The 18,757-nt window shown below is 39.3% G+C and overlaps 1 protein-coding gene across 4 annotated transcripts in view; it reads right to left on the reverse strand.

Annotated features, from left to right (window-relative positions):
- The window catches only part of WWC3 (WWC family member 3), a 150,406-nt gene that overhangs the window by 82,935 nt on the left and 48,714 nt on the right, over positions 1 to 18,757 (reverse strand). For 3 of the 4 annotated variants that reach the window (XM_034757243.1, XM_034757234.1, XM_034757225.1), the window contains exons 2-4: positions 18,419 to 18,528; positions 13,974 to 14,177; positions 2,095 to 2,171 (exon numbers count right to left, since the gene is read on the reverse strand). In XM_034757243.1, the coding sequence (XP_034613134.1) occupies positions 2,095 to 2,171; positions 13,974 to 14,177; positions 18,419 to 18,434 (297 nt within the window). In that variant the 5' untranslated portion in view covers positions 18,435 to 18,528. Of the gene's footprint in view, positions 1 to 2,094; positions 2,172 to 13,973; positions 14,178 to 18,418; positions 18,529 to 18,757 lie in introns of those variants that run through there. The other variant, XM_034757254.1, reaches the window with a different exon arrangement.

Raw genomic sequence — 18,757 nt, forward strand, 5'->3', positions numbered from 1 at the left:
GTCACCCAAAGACCTGCTCAACTATATTGCAAACAGCCAGCTCAAACAGCCAGAAAGGGGAAGAGGTTCTGTACTTTTTCAATGGGAAGAATGTTCGTTTAAAGTCACTAGAGATTGTGATGATTCATCTGCCCATTTTTATTTCTGTATTATAAAAGACAAGTACAAAGTGACTCTTCAGCAGAGGTAAACAGTGAAAGTTGCCTGGCAGATCATTTATTTAATTTAATAATAAGCAGCTGTTCATTATAATCTCCCCAAAATTTGGTGTGTGTCTGCAGTGACGTTTACTACCAGGTTTCACTATTTTAATAAAACTGCTCCTTAATTGATGCTTATTGTAACAGATACACAGAATTATGTCTGGTTCCATATGGATGTTTTATATTTTTGGTTAAAAAGTCACATATGTTTTGGGACAGGCACTCCTTTGTTTGTATATGCATTTCAATAAATGATGCCGTCAACTTCCTGCCACAGAAAAAAATGAAAATGTGAGCTTCATAAACTGAAAACATAAACTGAGTCTCCCAGAGATTTAGTAGATTTTCTACAATGTATCCGAAACACTGATAAGACGTATGTAAATCACTATGTAACAAAATGCTTAACACAATGTCTCCCCCATGCCCCGCAAAAACAGAAATCACTACATCATCATAACAAAACAGGCAGTATATAGTGACTTCTTGGATTATCTAGTACAACCCTAATAAAATAGACTCAGCTAAAATAAGAAAATATATCATTAATATTTTCCATGTTTATATATTCAATGGTGTTATAGTATACTTAACTCTTTATATTAATTCAATATACATGAGCATGCATAACAGAGGTTCACCCTATGTACAGAAGTAAAAAGGTGTATTTCATGGTCACTTTATTATTGGACTATGGGGGGGGGGAGACAGACTGGTAATCCATATGCAAATAGAAAAGTCACTTATTTTCTTTAAGCCTTGTTTAGAGAAATTGAGTGAAATTTTAACTTGCTATATTTCCTTGTTTGGTTTGCTGCATTTTCTAAACATTAGCTCTACCACATACAGTATGTTGTAAATGCATGCTAAGAGAATACATGCCTTTGATGGGTGGTAAACATAATTTATTTTCCAGAGCCACTTCTGTGAAAAGTGGTCACTAAATCATGAAGTCATAAACAGGAACACCACCCTTCAAAGATATGTATTTTATTTATTTCATGAATTGAGCATCTGGCATGCTAAGTCCCATTTTATCCATTAATAAAAGGAATATGCAGTTTAGATATATGGTGGGCCTTAAGTTATAAAGCTGCTTTATTAGTTGTGGGCATCTAACTAGCTTCCATTAAATATGTAGAATTTTACTGTTCATTAGGAACACTGACAAGCAGATTTGGAAAGATAAGTATAACTTTCCCCTCCACCACTGTAACTACTTCAGACAAGACAATATTCAAAGTATGGTTCTAACCTAAAAATGGTTAAGTAAAAATGGTACTTTCTTATACAACAGATGTGGTCCATATGTGTTCAGAGTTATATATGCTTACCATAGTATATGGGGATGTGTTGGGACTGAGGGGGGTCATTTGTCACTTTTTATTCTTTTATAAATGCAGCCCTGGGCAAACGATCTATTCTGGTTTGTGCATCGACTGAACTTATCACTGAGTTCTCAACACAGAGCCACATCCTGACCTCAGTTACATCTATAGAACCCTATGGAACCCAAGAGCAAAATCTAATGACAACTGGTTTGGACAGGTGTTGCTGGGGGACAGAATTTGACTTGCAGAATATTTGCTACTAGTGGTGATGCTCGAGACAGAAAGAAAATTATTTTTAAAATACAAGTTGAGTTGGTGCGTCAGTCATTCAGAAAAAAAATTCTTTACACTTATAAACAGGAAAAAAAATTCTTTGGAATCAGTAAGACATAGTAAAGATGGAACCACACTGCTATTTTTATTAAATAATTGTTCAAGAGTAGAAGGGCACTTTAAACATGTGCAGTTTTAGAAAGCATGCATATACAACTTCTAAGCCTAATGATGGGTGGGTGTGTACCGCACTGTTTTAGTCACAACATCAAAAAAAGATTACTCACTCTGTCACGACGGCTTGCTATTTCTGCTTTAATCTGATATGGGTCATACTTGGTATTAGTTGAAAATCCAGAGAATGCTAAACAGATGGAAAACAATGGTATTTTATAATACATTTTTCACGTTTTCAATGTGTTAAATGATAGTGTGTGCAAACATGTTTCTAAAACTTCAAAGCCACAACTCAGCAAATCACTTAAGCATGTGCTTAACTGTTTTGTGGGATTGTGGCCAAAAACAGTACATACTTGTCAAAGTGTGGCTACACATCATTCTGGGTTCCCAAAGTTGAGTCATTCTATTTCAAAGATGAAATAAGCTTATTTGTCTACATACAACTTCCAGACATGTCTTTGTAGAATATGATAATCATGTGTTACAAGACTCACTCAGTGTAATTATTTTTGAGTACAACACAGGAATGTTTGTAGCCAAAATGATTTCTTCTAAACAGTAAGGTCTAAAAATTGACAGTACAGTTAATGGATGTTTCCATTTATTTTTCTTGCAGTTTAGGAACTTTCATAGGAATGTAACAAATTTAATGTCCCTATGGTAACACAGATTTTATTTACAACCTCCTCAACATGATTACAGATAGAAGTCATTTTTGGCTGTTAATTAAGTGTATGGTATTTATATGCAATACACAGAAGAATTTATTTAGCTGGACAAAATTTGGCCTGAATAGAATGTGAATCAATCTGCTACCAAATACATAAAAAGGAAGTAAAATCATATCACAACTTTCAATTTAATAAAGCCCTTCTAAGAACAGAAAACTAGGAAAAATTGTTCCACATCAATATCAGTTTCCAGCTCAATCACTGATGAAATTAGGTCTGCTTGCAACTCAGTGCATGCAGTAACCACATGCAAGCTTACAGTTCAAAAATTTCCTCACACTCAGAGTTACAGCCCCTCAATAGTGAATGTTTTAATAATCTCATCACAGCTTCTCTTAAGACAGAGTTTCAATTTAAAGACACCTTTGTTTTCTCTCTTTTGGTAAACTGAGGTTTTCCAAGATGCAACATAATTTTGCACACCAACATATTCTTTCTGTTATAAGGTACAAGATTTCAAAAGTCAATCTGGGCTGAATTCCAATTGGGAAGTTATTTCGTGTGTACCTAAAGTTATTCACTATCTATCCTGAATTGCTATATAGCAGCACTGTCTGTTGATTAAAAGCTGCTACCTTCCATTCCAGTGTAACTATCAGGATCATCTTCAGAGTCTTTTTTAAAAATCGTCACTACATTAACTCCCTTCCAGTTATTTAGCACGCAGGCTTGTTTAAATGTTTATTATTGTTTAATTTATCAATTTATTCCAAAACCTCCCTTTATTGACACCTCACTCTGGGACAGTTCCTCAGATTTGTTGTCCAAAAAGGATTGCTCTGATGTGGGTATCTCCCCCAAATCCTCTGCATGAAGACAGATGCAAAGAATTCATTTAGTTTCTTTGCAATAGCCTTGTCTTTCTTGACTACTCTTTTAACACCTTGGTCGACTATTGGCATCCCTCTCTTTTTGGCAGGATTCTGATGTACTGAAATTCTTACTGTTAATTTTTGCATCTTTAGCAAGTTGCTTCCCAAATTCTTTCTTTCATGGCCTGCCTTATTATACTTTCACACACAACCTTCCAGAGATCATGTACCTTCTTATTTCCTTATTAGGAGTTGACTTCCAAATTTTAAAGATGCCTTTTTCCTGTTACAGCCTCCATTACTCTGCTGTTTAGCCACAGCGGCATTCTTTTGGTCTTCTTATTGTCTTTTCTGATTTGGGGCACGCATTTAATCTGAACCTCTATTATGCTGCCTGCAGGCATTTAATCCTTGTGACAGCTCCTTTTAATTTCCATCTAACAAGCGTCCTCATTCTTGTGTAGTTCCCCTTTTCAAAGTTAAATGTTACTGCAGTGGGATTTTTTGGTATTATCCCCCCACAAGGATGTGACACACAATGTCTATTCATACTGTAGGAAAAAGAGTACTTAATGTGTGCAGTTTAATGCAATGCTGAAGGGGAACATAATGGTCTATATGGCAAGTAATTGTTTTTTGTTTTTGTTTTTTTTTAAATGGAGAGTTGGGAAAGAATTCTTTTCCATCACCTTCCAAGGAAAAAAGGAGTATAAATGTCCTTAAATGATAACAAGAAAAGTTTAATTTTAATGCCCCCTCATCCATTCCCGGATGTGGCTCTGATCAGAATGCCTGTTTTGGGATTAGAAAGGATTTTTTTCCTTTTGCACCAAATTAGCAAGGTGTCCGGGGAGGGAGGTCTGGGTTTTGCCATGGAAGTCCTGCTGGTTTAAAGGAAAAAGGAAAGGAATAGTTAATGTTAAGCAGTAATACAGGGAATACCTAATTTTTTAGCAATTAGCAGCCAGTGTCTAATGTGGATAAAAAGGCTAAAAGGGCCAGCTCCCAGAAGTAAATATGCTTAAGAGTCCCAGAAAATGGCTGGTGGACCTGTTAAGAGTGTAGAGAAAAGAGGAGACCTGAAGCCTTTGCAGACTGAGGTAGTAAAAGGATTCTGAAGTGGGCCAAGTCCAAGAGGTTAGGTTGGAGACTGCTAACTCTAATTTGCTGGGTTTATTGTGTGAAGCCATTTAGCTTAGCACTAGGCCCAATAAAATGCCTGGTATTTCAGGGGAGTAGGATGAGGGGAGAGTCCTCTCTACACATTGTTAATAAAGTTGTAGCCTGACATTTTATAAGACAGCTCAGCATTTCATTCTGCTGTGTGTCTCGATCAATTGTGGAAAGAACTTTATAACACTGAATAAACCATGCAGTAACTTGCCAAAAGAGGTTGTGCAATTGCTATCAATACATGGACTGAAATTCTCTAATCCATTATTTCATGAACTTTTTCATGGTGTTGATCACAACTTAGTAGTGAAAGAGTTTCATGGACACCTCTGCTTCCACCAGTAAACATACAGATCTCACCTTCCCCTGCTCATGAACACATAGCCTTGATGAACTTACAGCAAATGCATACATAGAAAAGTCTATGTATTTTTAACTGTCTTTTAATCTGATTTGACAGATGGAAACAAGAAGATTGTTCGACAAACCAGCTCTCCACAGATCCAGAACTGCTCTAACTGGTCAGAGACCAATATTTAGAAATGTTTACAAATACTGAAAACATTTTTACTGGTCTAAAATGTTTCTAGATCTTAAAGCACATGTGAAACAGTTTATTACAAATATTTTTCCAGTATTTTATTAGGCTTCTGATTCCGGGGAATGCCAGCAACACATCTCAATAGTTCCAGAAACTTCAAAATTAGTTAGTGTTTGTACCTTTCCTATAGATACTCTCCCAGCAAAGTCTGAGTAATTGTTTGCGTCCAATTCTGCTGCTGTCATACGCAGTTTACCTTTTCTGGGTAGAAAAAGAACTACAACAGCCCCAATCAAATAAAGCAGTTTAAAAAAAATCAGACCTTATTTCCCCAATATTTTCTCCACTTATATAAAAATTGCCCTGTGCAAGATGATAGGCAATAAGTTATCAAAATTAGTGGAACTAAAGTCTTGTGGAACTACTGAAAGTCTTGAAAAATAAATAAAATATTTTTATAAATTGGATGACTTTCCTATTTTAAAATGACATTAAATTCTATTAACTTGCTCGCCCCCGCCCATTTCAATTGTGACATGATTTTAGCAGCCAACCTTGCACGTCACAAGAGCTGGGATTTAAATGTGTCATAAAGCATCAGTTTCAGCCTCTTATAGTGTTTGCAACAGCAGCAACTAAAACCATGTTAGACTATAAGTGGGAAGAAAGCAAGAGGTATGACTTTGGCATTCAGTACCTCAGAAACCAAAAGGCCAAAAACAAAAGCTATTTCTCAGCTTTCCAACAGTACATACCACTAGTGGTTTGATAGATACTGGACTTTGCCACTGACCCCTGGGACCAACAAAGTTTTTTTGGCCATTGTTACAGGAGTACATAAATTAGATCAGGGTAATTTTCAGAAATTCAGATTCACACTAAGAATAGATAAGAAATTAATAAGGGTTTTATAGAAATCTATTAATATTATTCTGGGACTATAGGGAGGGAAGGACAAAGACTCAAGAAGTTCCTTACAACTCTAATATATAAAGGAACTTAGTTTTATTTATCAGTTCATTGATTATTTCAACAACAAATTCTCAAGTAGTTGTTGCAGAAAACAGCAGAAAAAATGTAAGATGCTTTTTGCACAGCTCTGAAAATACACCTTTGATTTTAAATAAATATTAGCACTACAGTGATAGATTTTTTTTAAATATTCTGAAACCAGAGGGCAAACCATGTAAAAATTATTCACAGATTATAGGTATTAGGAGGGAACTAAAATAGTGAACCTGGAAATAAGGACAGCCAAATATACCTTTCACTTTAGAGGAAAAGAGACGTATGCACTTGAGAAAACAGTCAAACATGAATTCATTTACTTTTCATTTGTCATAAATGCTACTGCAATGATTGCTAATTATTAAAGATAAATACTTTTAAACAGGGTCTTTTCTTTCCAGTCTATTTTCACTACTTGATCCTGCACTTAAATGTATAATGTTGCTATTGTTAACATGTTACTATGATGTCACAAAATGTTACAATTAACATTTAAGAAAGAGAAGATGGAAATGTGTAGGAGAAATCTGTCTTAAATAATTGCTATTTAAATAAATCACTTGCCACATAAATATAGCTGAAAGAAAGCAAGTTTAACAGAACAACTACACCTCTACCCCGATATAACGCGACCCGATATAACATGAATTTGGATACAACGCCGTAAAGCAGTGCTTCGGGGGGAGGGGGAAGGCCTGCTCACTCCGGCAGATCAAAGCAAGTTCAATATAATGCGGTTTCACCTATAACGCAGTAAGATTTTTTGGCTCCAGAGGACAGCGTTATATCGGGGTAGAGGTGTATTTACCTTACAGTAACTACAATTCTTCAAGATGTCAGAGGGTTATTCCAAGTCACTGCCTTATCAATCTCTGATAATTGACAAAATCCTTTAGCAGGCAGAGGATATTACTTGCACACTGGCAGAGTTTGAGACTTGATGTTTGGTGGGAGAAGTTGACAGGCAAGTGAGGTACTTTGTGTTATCCATTTTTATATTCTTTGAGAAGAAGTGGCTGGACCTTTCAAATGTCCAGCAAATGCAATAAACAGCCAGGAGAGACACCATCTTCCGAGTGAGTTAGTCCAGGGAACATTCTGAGAGAGGTTCACACGGAGGTTTCGTAAGTTTCAGAAGGACCATACTAAAGTATCGAGTAGGAGCAGGTTTTCTGACCAGTATGTACGAGTCTCTTGAGAAACTTCGATACTATGGGATGATAAAAGATCAAGCACTGCAGTACAAGCAGGTGGTGACCTGAAATCACTATGAAGTGGACCCTTCATAGTGCTAAATGGAAGCCTGATGCTTCAAAAGGTAGTAGAAGATCTTCAGTACTTAAGTCTGTGTCATGTCCAGACCATGATGGGCTGCTTATATTGAGAACCTCTGCCATTTAGATGAGTAGGTCCATCTGATAGATATTTTCCTACTTTGAACCAGAATTTCCTGGATCCTATCCATGGTACTTAACCAGTCAACAGCCATACTGTTAGATGTGGCAACTCTGAGTCTGGATGAAGTATCTGACTACAGTGTTGTGAGATTAGGTCAGAATGGTCCAGGAGTTGGTTCAAAGACTGAATAGACATTGGTAAGAGACCTGTCAGCCAAAACCGCCTCACCCAATCCAGGGGCAATGAGTATAACCATGGCCTTGTCTCTCCCGGTCTTGGAGATCATCAGGGGAATCTGTGGGACAGCCTATTGGAGACCACTGTTCCACTGTAGGAAGAATGCATCCAGTAACGATCCTGGGCTCAGTCCACCTCTGGAGCAAAAGCAGTGACATGTAGTGTTGTCCTTGGTGTAAGACAAGTCTCCTGGGGATCTCCAAACATGGAACAGCTCTTCTGCAACGAATCTATGCAAGGACCATCTGTGGTCAGTCACAAATTGTCTGCTCAGGAAGTCTGTCAGGTTGTTGCTGACTAGGAAGTGAAGAGCCATCAGGATCTCCCCACTCTGACAGCATCAAGTCCAGAATCTGATGGTTTCTAGGAAGAGGGACAAGGAGCAAGTGTCCACTTGTTTGATTATGCAGTGCATAGCAGTCTTGTCCATGAAGATTTGCACTACCAAATTCCAGAGGATCTGTAGGAACACCACACAGACCAGTCTCTGGCTCTCAGCTTCAGGACGTTCATATATAACTCCATATCATCTGAGGACCAGGTCCCTTGAGTCTGCAGTGGTCAAAATGAGTTCCCCTGGTTGCCCCTGACACATCCATGATCAGCATATCTTCATGAGGGACTGAAAGGGGCACCCCTCTTAGTGCATTTGTGGGATCCAACCACTAAGCCAGCAGTGACTGATATGTGGGGCACAGAGATTTTCCTGTCTAGTCAATGTTGCAGAGAATAGCCTGACCTGAGCAGAGCTGGAGGAGTGTGAATGCCTTGCCTTCCCCGGGTGGGCAGCCACCACTGCTAGAGCATTCACAAAAAGCCTAGGTGCCATGGAGAGTCCAAATGGAGTACTGTGTATTGGTAATGATTAATTTCCACTGTGAAACTCAAGTACTTCCTGAGGGCTGAGTGAATATCTATATGAAAGTACACATCTCCCAAGTCGAGAGCCACAAACTAGTCTCGAGTCTGAAGAGATGGAATGATGGATGCACATATTACCATCCTGAATCTGGGGCAGTGTATGTTCAGTCTCCAGTCAATTCTGCTAGCTGAATGACAGGGTGGAATAAATGCCAGAGGAGCCATATGAGGGGCATTTTTGAGTATCATAATCATTTTCAGAATGGTACTCCTGCTCTCTGCCCTGGGAGTATGGATGAGCTCACAGTTTTCATTGGGGCTGGTACTTATAGCTTCCTGTAGGGGTCGGTGTGTAGGTCCCCAGTAGGGTTACAAGGGACATCCCCAATTTAAACACAAAATTGCCCGCCCCATACTAAGTCAGTAGGGGATGCATTTTATCCCATATTTCAACTTGGTACATGGGGTCTCAATGCCACTGGCTCAGACTGTTCCCAGCATCTGCATGGAACCTTAACAGGTGCCACAGTGACAGCACCCAGAGCTAGAGAAAGAACCCCTGGGAAGAATGAGAGACAAGAAGGGACTTTTCCCAGAGGTGCAAGTGAAGACTAGGCACATCTGAGGTTTGTCCCATATGTTTTAAATTTAAAGTTGGCAAGCCTAGTCCCCAGTGATCCAGGGTGGCCCCAGTGTCCTTTAAGGAATGATTTTTGCCAGTTCTCTTCTTGAAGAGCTCCATGCCACAAACAGGAGATCTTGTTTGGTATCCTGAACTTCTCTATGTATTTCTGATGCCAGAGCCAAGCGGCCCATCTCATGCTCATGGTCATGGCCTTCTGGCTGTGCCAGAGGCACCCATGTCAGCTTATGAGGCTATCCTGAACACTGTCTGGTCTTCTGTGATGATCTCCTTTAAATCCTCCCTAACATCCTGTAGTACATTTGTCAGAAAGAGTCACTTTTTCCCATATCAGGAAATTATATTTGGCTAACAGTGTTTCATAGTGTGCCACATGGAGTTGCAGTGAGGCAAATGAGTAGGCTTTGCACCCAAACAGGTGCACACAGGCACCCAAAAAGCTTTTCAGGGTTTCTGTCCTTGGATGTGCCTTTTGTCAATTTTAATTTTTCCTGCACTGCTGCAACTACCAGTTGATCCTGAACTGGAGGAGTGTGGGGGAGAGACGTGCTCAAAGGTTTTTGGAGGCACCTGATAATGCTTCTCCACCAGTCTGCATGTGGGCTGGATGGTTGCTGGGGTATGCCAGAGCCCCCTACCTGGTTCCAGTATGCCTTCATTTACAGGAAACACATTTACAGTGTGATCAAGAAATTAAAGAGTGTGTGAGATTTCTCTTGGATTACCATCATTTCACTGTCCAGGGTCCTCACTATGTGAGCTGGAAGATCTTGGAGTACTTTAAAGTCCTGGGTCACCAGGGCTAGAGATGGTATGACCACCTAGTTAGGAAAAAATGAAGATGCTTTGGATAGAGGCCAAGGTGCCATTGTTTCTCCAGTATCCCTACTTCTTGGACATCAATGTATGGCTCTGGTGTCAGTGATCCAAGTCACGATACCACTGGGGAGCCTGATCTCTTCATCTTCCCGTACCTACAGGAGGGGGATCTGCTGTGGGATACCAGAGATGACTGGTCCCCAGTACGTAGCTTGGTATATGGATACTAGCCCAGGAGCGACTGGTTGACTCAGTGCCACTCCTTTTGTCTTTGTGGTGGCATTGCAACAGGAACCCCGGGCCATCTTCAAGACCACTCCCAGATGGTAACAGGGAGGCATCCCTGCTTAACCCTGCAGAGAAGGCATAGCTCAACAATGATGATGAGAAAAAGTAGTCCTCGAATGGTGGACAATTGGCTCCAGGGCCCAGTGCCACTTCAGGACTAAATGATCCTGGAGGGAATCCTGGCAGTTGCACAAGGGTCTACCTCAGTCCTGTGGTATGGTTGATGCTTTCACTGGTGTCAGCTTAGTCAATGCCAATCTCCATGGTAGAAGATTTAGGCTCTTTATCCTTTTAGGAGTGAGGCCTCTTCTCCTTTCTATAGGGCGATGCCTCCCTACACTCGGGGCCATGTTTGGTCTGAGTTTGGCCCTTCCAATCCTTATGTTGGGTGCTGGCTCCAAAGATGATGATGTGCATGCCAGAAGAGCTGGTCCAGAAGTCAGTTGGTATTCGTGCTGATTTTGTACCTGATATCAGTCCTGAGGTAGCTATGATTGGTGTAGATGATCCCAGTACCAGGGTACTCCATGTGCATGCGATGGTGGAGTTTTCCTCACTTCCTTCCTTTCATTACCAAATCCTGGGTTGTGGTGCTTGCTGGTAGTGTATGTCGGGGATGGGGAGGGAAGGAAACGGGGAGGCAGTGCTTAAATGCAGTTTCAGCCATGCATCCCTTGACTTGCACATCCTCATTGAGAAGGAGGTATACACCGAGCAGTTATCGGGCAAGTGACTATCCGCCTGACAAAAAAGCCATCAACTCAACCTCTCAAATTGGGGAGTGAGTCCATTACAGATCAGGGAGAGTTGAAACCCTAGGGCTCAAAAGAAGAGCTCTCAATTTCTGACATGTAGATTTCACCAAGAATTGAAAGGATATAAATCTAATCTAATCTAATATGGAAAGCCTTTGAGCGAAAGTACAGCAGATTTTTGTAGTATCCTGTTTTATTAATACTTTGATGCAACAGACCAAATATATAATACATTGAATATTCGTTTAACATTTGAGTTATGTAAAATTCTGTCCTATAATTGCAACTTAAAGTTATCAAAAGAAGTTCAGCCGTGAAGAAAAACCACAGTGATTTGGACAGAAGATCTTTGCTTTTTCCTAACAGTGTGGTTCCATTCCAAATTAACTAAAGCAATTATGACCAATACTCAACACCCTTCACAATATTTTTGCCCACTAAGGGTGGGGGGTAGTGGGGATGGAAACTTACTGAGAATGGGGGGCAGAAGAATCAGAGAGGGAGTCAGTCTAACACTTAGGGGTGAGAGGGTGCAGCCAGCAACAGGCTGAGAAGGAAAATTCTTGGTGTTCCTACCTGCTCCCATTGCTGCCCTGCTAGGTTCCGTGCCCTGCTCAATGCCGAGAGCAAGAGCAGCCACTCTCCCCCTCCTGCCCACCAGGCGTGCACAAGTTCTCAAGGCAGCAGAGTTCCCCACTCCCAATACTTCCATTGCTGGGCTCTCACCACCTCTGCCACAATATCTTTAAAACGTTTTTAAAATTATCTGTTTTTTTTGTTTTAATTTTGAAAACCATATAAAAAAGAAACAATGTGGATGATGAGGTGGAGGGATCTCCAAGGTAAAAAGACATTGAGTGTTATGATATTATGCATGAAACAAGAACAACATCTAAGAACTAGCTAAACAAAGTAGCCTTTTAGTAAAGGCACATACAATTATTAAAGGGATTTTCTTACATAAATTATCTAGTTGTGTACTACATAAATATATTAACTGTTTGGACACCCTGGCTCTGAGCCCTTCAAAATGCCAAAGTCATGCATCAAACATCGCTGTTCCTGGCTCTGAATATAAAAATGTAAGTAAATGTTACATTTAAAAGCAGGCACTAATAAAAGAAAATAAATTGTACTGGGATTAGACAGTAAATTGGACTGTGAAGGCAGTCATCTGTAGAAACCTTTTATGTCTATTCCACCACAGTCACCAACCAGTGGTTGGCCATATGAAAGGAAGCTTTCTGTGGTGCTCACATTATAAAGTCATCTCTCATAAAATGTCCAGCTTGGCTCCTAAAGCCACATCAAAACCTACTCTCAACTGGTGATGGATGAACCTCAATGGATTCAGTTAATCATCCACTGTGATCCAAACTTTTTTGGACTTTCACTCATTTCATCCTTTCCTAATAGGCACCTCGCCCTTTCCCCTTTTTGTAGCCCCCATTCCTCCACAACCCACACTAAATACCATTTTTCCCCCTGCAACATGCTCTTGTTTCCATGCCCGACATACAATGAACCTCTACCTACTCCTCCATTTGTCCCTCACTCTCCTTTAGATATTTGTTGCGGGGATACAGTTGTCTCTTTGCTTGACCCCAGGAACATGTACTTTTAACAATCACAAGGTCTGGCAAATCTTGATACGACTTACCCCAGTCTGAACTATTCAAGACACAATGTAAGAGATTTTAAAGTTGAAGCAGGTAGGCCTTTCAACAGACCTTAAACAGTATTAGATAACAAAATAGTGGAGAGATCTGACCGGGGGAAAAGTTTGAGTCTGTTCGAGACTTTAGAGTTAGGGAGGAAAAACAACTAGAGGCCTGTGGGACAGTGAAGGAGGATGACTGAATTATAGTGTAGGGGAGCAGTGAGTGAACCAATTCTTCTTAGGTCATACTATTTTTTCAAGTAGCACTGACCAAAGAAATCCTTAACTAAACCTTTGGTCAATTTTATAAAATAATATTTAAGCTAGGATCAGATCAAAGGTTGAAGTTCAAACTAGTTATCTTAGAAGACCTTGTTTGCTCATTCCTATCCTAAACACTGCCTGATGAGGTAATACATTTGATGAGGTAATACATTTATTAAGAACTGTGTATGGAGTTAAGGTAACTTTTCAATTTTCTAAGATTTAGCTTAAGGCAAGTAAATTTGTCACCTGCTGGTACACAGAGTTGCAAATTAATACAATGGATTGCCAGTGCAGAAGGCACTGTCTTCTCTAGAGCAAACAGTCACTTTAGAAACTGGAGTGCATACATGTAACCAGAATCCAAACATACTTTAAAATATTCCAGTGAAGGAGATGTTTTTCATTAATTTAACATACAACTTTCACATTCATAGAGTCTGAGAAGCAGAAACTAGTGTTGGCTTATTTCTACTCTCATTGCTACATTAATTCTTTCAATATTCTGCAGATGGATAAAAAGATTAGCCTTTTGTTCTAAGTAAAGATAGAACTTACTTTTCAAAAGTGCAAGTTCATTAAAATGAAACTCCTAGTTATATTGGAGGAAACTGTCTTTGGAGAGGGTTATTTTCTTTTAAGATGCAATTTCTTCCAAGAATCACAGCAACTTCATGAGTAGTTTAAACTTTTACATCACTAAAAATAGAGAGTGATGGCAGCAAGCTCTCAGATTGTGTGTAAAAACTGAATAGTGGAAAAATATGTATTAGCAAGAGAATGAAAGTAAACTCACCACTAGCATAGGAGCGGCTGTCATCCTCACACAGTTTGTGCAGCTGCTGGTATTCTTCTTGGGCTAGCTCAAAACGCTGCTGTTTAATTTGGTAAATCTCTTTCTTGGCATTAAGTGCCTCCTGGGCAACAATTAAATATTCCTTTAGCATGCGTTCCTGCTCTCTTCGCCACTGCTCTCTTGGGTCCTCAATTTGTGTGAGCTCTGAGGAAAAAAACTTAAGTCCTGTTACTCCACTAATTACAAGTACCTTCTCAATGTCAATTCTCAATACCTACACTGATAGTTCATGACCACAGGAAATGTGCTCAAAGAATCCAGGTGAAGTCTGTCTCTAAACCATCTAGTATACTCAATTCAACACAAAGTTCAATATCACTCCAGCAAAGAGAGAAAAAAGTGACTGCACTGTCACTTATATTTGAGTCTTTTATTCTTAGAGATGAGGTTAAAAAGAAAACTAATTGTTCAGCCGTAAATGACCTTACTCAGTCAACTTGTTTTAAGATGACAAATTAAACCATTCTGATGGCGTAACCGTAATACAACCCACAGCCAAGTAAGAGAGCCAAATCAATATCCCAATACTTGACTCAGTGGGTGGTAGGAACAGTTCAGAGATTTCCCATTCAGCCTCCAGAAAGGTGCAAGAGAAAAGCAACATCCTGAAAGGCTATTTATGTTATCTTTATGCCTGTACGATCAAATAGTGAACAATGAAGTTAGCTACCAAAAAGATTCGTGTTTTAAAACACATGCTTAATTTTAACTTTCTTCTATCCTAACAGTCATAACAAGCTCCTTGATGTTCTCATCACTACCCTTTTCCAGGGCTTTGGAGCAGAGCCCGGAGCTGGAGCGCAGAGCAGCTCCGGAGCAGTGGAGCTGCAGGTATTTGCCTGGAGCTGGAGCACTGCTCCAAAGCCCTGCAACATTTGAGAACAGCTAATGTTTACAGTCACAGACTGAAAGTAAAGCTTGTTTCTAGTATCAAGAAACTCTTTCAAATATATGCTTATAGTATAAAAAAGTTTTCAATATGTTATGTTCCTGCAAACACTTCAGTGGCCCACAAATTCAAAAAAATAGAACAAAAAAAACTGAAATAACAGGTTTTTCTGCAGTGTCTGGGAGGCAGAAGGAGCGGCAGGAAGAAAAGTAGTTTTACATCATCCTGCCTGTGCAGAGTCTGCTGTGTATGCAAATGCCAGCTCCTATGGCTGTGTTTACAAAAATCAGCTGCGTAAATCACCATTACTGCAGCACCACTGCTGGTAGTAATTGTGCAACCTGTAATACAGCCAGGAGGCAGGCATCTTACCACCATACTTCAGAACAGGGTTAGTCAATATGGTGGTAAAAATGCTTATACCCTATCTGCATTGCTGTTCCATTGCCACCATATAAATCAATCTTTATGGTTCAAGTTATATCATTACCTTAATGTGCACAAGTGCAATAAATAGTTGCCAAAATCATTTAGTCCTTTTTTAAAAACTTTAGCCACAGTAAACCCTGCAGTAGGGCATTCCACAGGTTAACTATAGGAAGTATTTCTGTTATGGGTTCCAAATGTATTATTAAAGTGATTTTTGAAACATCATACCACAGGCTACCTTGAGGAATGTAGATTAAGCCCTAAGACAGATACTCAATACAAGCAAAGAAGGTATTTTCAGTTAATTTCCCCCCCCCCCCTAAAAACTCTGATTTTGTTGTTACTATGATAGGAAAGGGGAAAGCCAACTCTTTTGTTGGTACTAATAATAGGACTTAAAGCTATTTAAATATTTCTGTTTGCGCTGTGAAATCAGAGATTGTAGTGATTGAGCCCCCAAAAATAAAAACTGTAGTTCTTCCTTCAAACCAATAATAAAAAACACCAAAGGCATACAAGCAGCTCTGTTGTTTGAGAACCATTTGAAAAGTAATTGCCTAAACAAATGAGATTTTCAGGAATTAAAAAAGTGAATATATTTAAAGTGGGTTAGAACTACGATACCCCAATAAATGGCTCTTCACAATGTTCCAATTCTAATCCCAGGTAACAGCAAAGGTTAAAATGTATCATACATAGCTCTTGAGAAGAGGAGTCTGTACATTTTGAGGCACTGCATAACCTGCCAAGTGACCAAAAATCTTCATCATCATCTTGTAGCCCACTAAGAAAGAGTCTCACTTCCTATTAAGTACAACACTGACATTCTTCTGTGGAAGACTGCACTGTACTCTGGCCTGCAATAAGTGTATGGAGCACAGACTGCACCAGTTACCATAGAGAAACTGAAACTGAAGGTGTTTTAGATTTGGATAGCCACTAATTTAGTTTCTGTAGAGCTGACTGAAATTCCTATAGTCATTCGAGCACAGCCCTGGCTGGCCAAGAACATGGAATATGTTATTCCCAACTGGGAAATGTGCAACTGGTTAAAGGAGACTTCAAAGGCTCTCAAAACTCAGAGGAGGAGGGGAAAGGAATTCTGTGGTTGGCAGCCACTGAAGCTTCTTAAGAAATGGTTGGACAGGCTCCAACACCAGCTTAGCGAGGGTGTCAACGAAGTCCAGAATTAACAGGATGAGATGGAGATCAGGGTTGGCTCTGAAGGTAGCTCTGTGATTTACAGAGGATTCCTTTTCATCTTGGGTTTCCTAATGTAAATGGAAAGTCATTGACCAGAATCCTTTTCATCACAGCCCAGATTGTATTCCTCTTTCTTGAGTAAAGCTATCAAGACAGGAGGCCTAGAAGAGTGATATGCACTGCTGCTTTATTTTGAAGAGTGGAAGGAAAGAAAGGATTTGGGTGTACATAGCTTGGGAGGCTTCTTCAATGCATGGTCTTTAAAAAAGCACTGATTTGAAACCTCTCTTGCATTTTCTCCCAACATTTCTCGTAACTTTTACATTCATTTCTGCCCTGGTGTCTACTGATACACTAAGCTGTAGCTGCTGGAGAGGGCATATAACCAGGCCATCAGTAAAGAAGAATGGATAGAAGTCTAATCAAGGAGTGATCCTGTTCTTCTACTGGATACTGTCACCCGATAGCTACTATGGAAAATATTTTAGGTAGATCTCAGAACCCCCAGAGTAAGAGATTCTTTCCACCAGAACCTCTCCTTGATTCTTATACCATCATTACATTCACCTGTCATTGCATCCCCAATGGTTACTGAATAACACCCCCAACAATTCTACCCCTGCACTAGGATCGAGCTTAAAAAATTGAAACAAAAAAGAACAGATCTTTGTTCCATAGCATGAAGAACCCAGTTCCTAACAAAGGAATCCTATTAATTGGATGCTTTATTAGCCCTTTTAGCCACAGCATCCCAAAGGGATTGTGTGTTTAGTTCATGATCTACCATACCGGTAAGTCCTTTACAAAGTAAAGAAACCTGTGACAATATTCAGAATTATTGACACTATGCTTATATGTACCATGTGTGTGTTTCGATAGTGTTCTATTACAATCTGAGATAAAGCTCTATCTTCTATAAAATTTGTCCTGACAGCTCAAATAAGAATATTGCTCATATAATTTTTAACAGTAAGTACTTTAAGAATTACACAAACACCTGCGCTATGATTTTTCAATGGATCTTGAAATACTCACTAGGTTATTTAACTTTCTAGTGACTGCATTAAAATCTCTTTAAAGGCTTTTGTTTTTAGAGGGAAGAAATGTCTGAGTGTGGGTCTTTCACACACCAAAATCAGGTGAAAAATGTTTTCGTGAAAACCACAAAAATATGCAGAGAAGTTCAGAAGCTGGTATAATACCTTAAACGATTAGTTTAAATTAACTAGATTCCAAAGAGATGGTGTTGAAATTGGTTTTGCAGAGAGCGCTATTTACCACTGATGTTACTGCTGCTACTGCTCCTTTCTTCTTTTCTTACCAGCGAGTTGCCAATTCGCACAATACTGAAAGCATTCGCTCATTAGTGATAAGCAGCTTAATGATGGAAGCACAATAGTACCAGCAGCAATAACATACTGCTATAAAGATAAGATATAGACTTTAAAAAGTAAAATTGGCCAGAAAGTGGTGATCTGAAGCTCAGCAACAGTAACCGTGCGTAATGTATCTATCCAGTCGTTCTAAGCCCACTGATTTGCTCTGTGGAAGCATAATAGATGCAATGCTTAGGAGAGGATGAGACTATTATTTAAATAAGAATATATCAATCAATCTTAAAATTATGCTAAATAACTGCTAAAATGAAAAACGCCACACACTTACTCTGAGCCCGTTTTGGGTGCTGTGGGTTGTTTAATAAGGGAGCAAACTGTGGACTACTGGAAAGGTATGCAACACACACACAAAATGCAGGACTTTTCATAGTAGCTGGAAGTTGAATAAATGTCATCTTAATCACACTTGGTTCAACTATAGATATCAGCTTGTGAATGTTCATAAAACCAATTTCACTTCTACTCACGATTTATATGGTCCATGTAATAAATTCCGATCTGTTGATCATAAACAGTTTCCCAGCCTAAAGGAAGTTCATCGCCAACACAGTCAGCAAATGTTAATGGCTTTGTAATCCTGTAAAAATATAAATAATGAAAATAAACTCAAAAGATGCAGTTTACTATGCAATTAATGCTATTTAGTATGTGCTTTGACTAAATCAAACCTCTGATTTGAGCAACATTAAATAGTTACGACACTTGCAATGGTATGCAATAGTAATTTTAAGTACATGAAAACTGAAATGTACAAAGAAAATGAACATTTAATTTAGAAAGTATGCTGACAGCTACTCCCAAAACAG

The sequence above is a fragment of the Trachemys scripta genome, chromosome 1, assembly GCF_013100865.1.
Source record: "Trachemys scripta elegans isolate TJP31775 chromosome 1, CAS_Tse_1.0, whole genome shotgun sequence".
Classification (NCBI taxonomy): Eukaryota; Metazoa; Chordata; order Testudines; family Emydidae; genus Trachemys; species Trachemys scripta.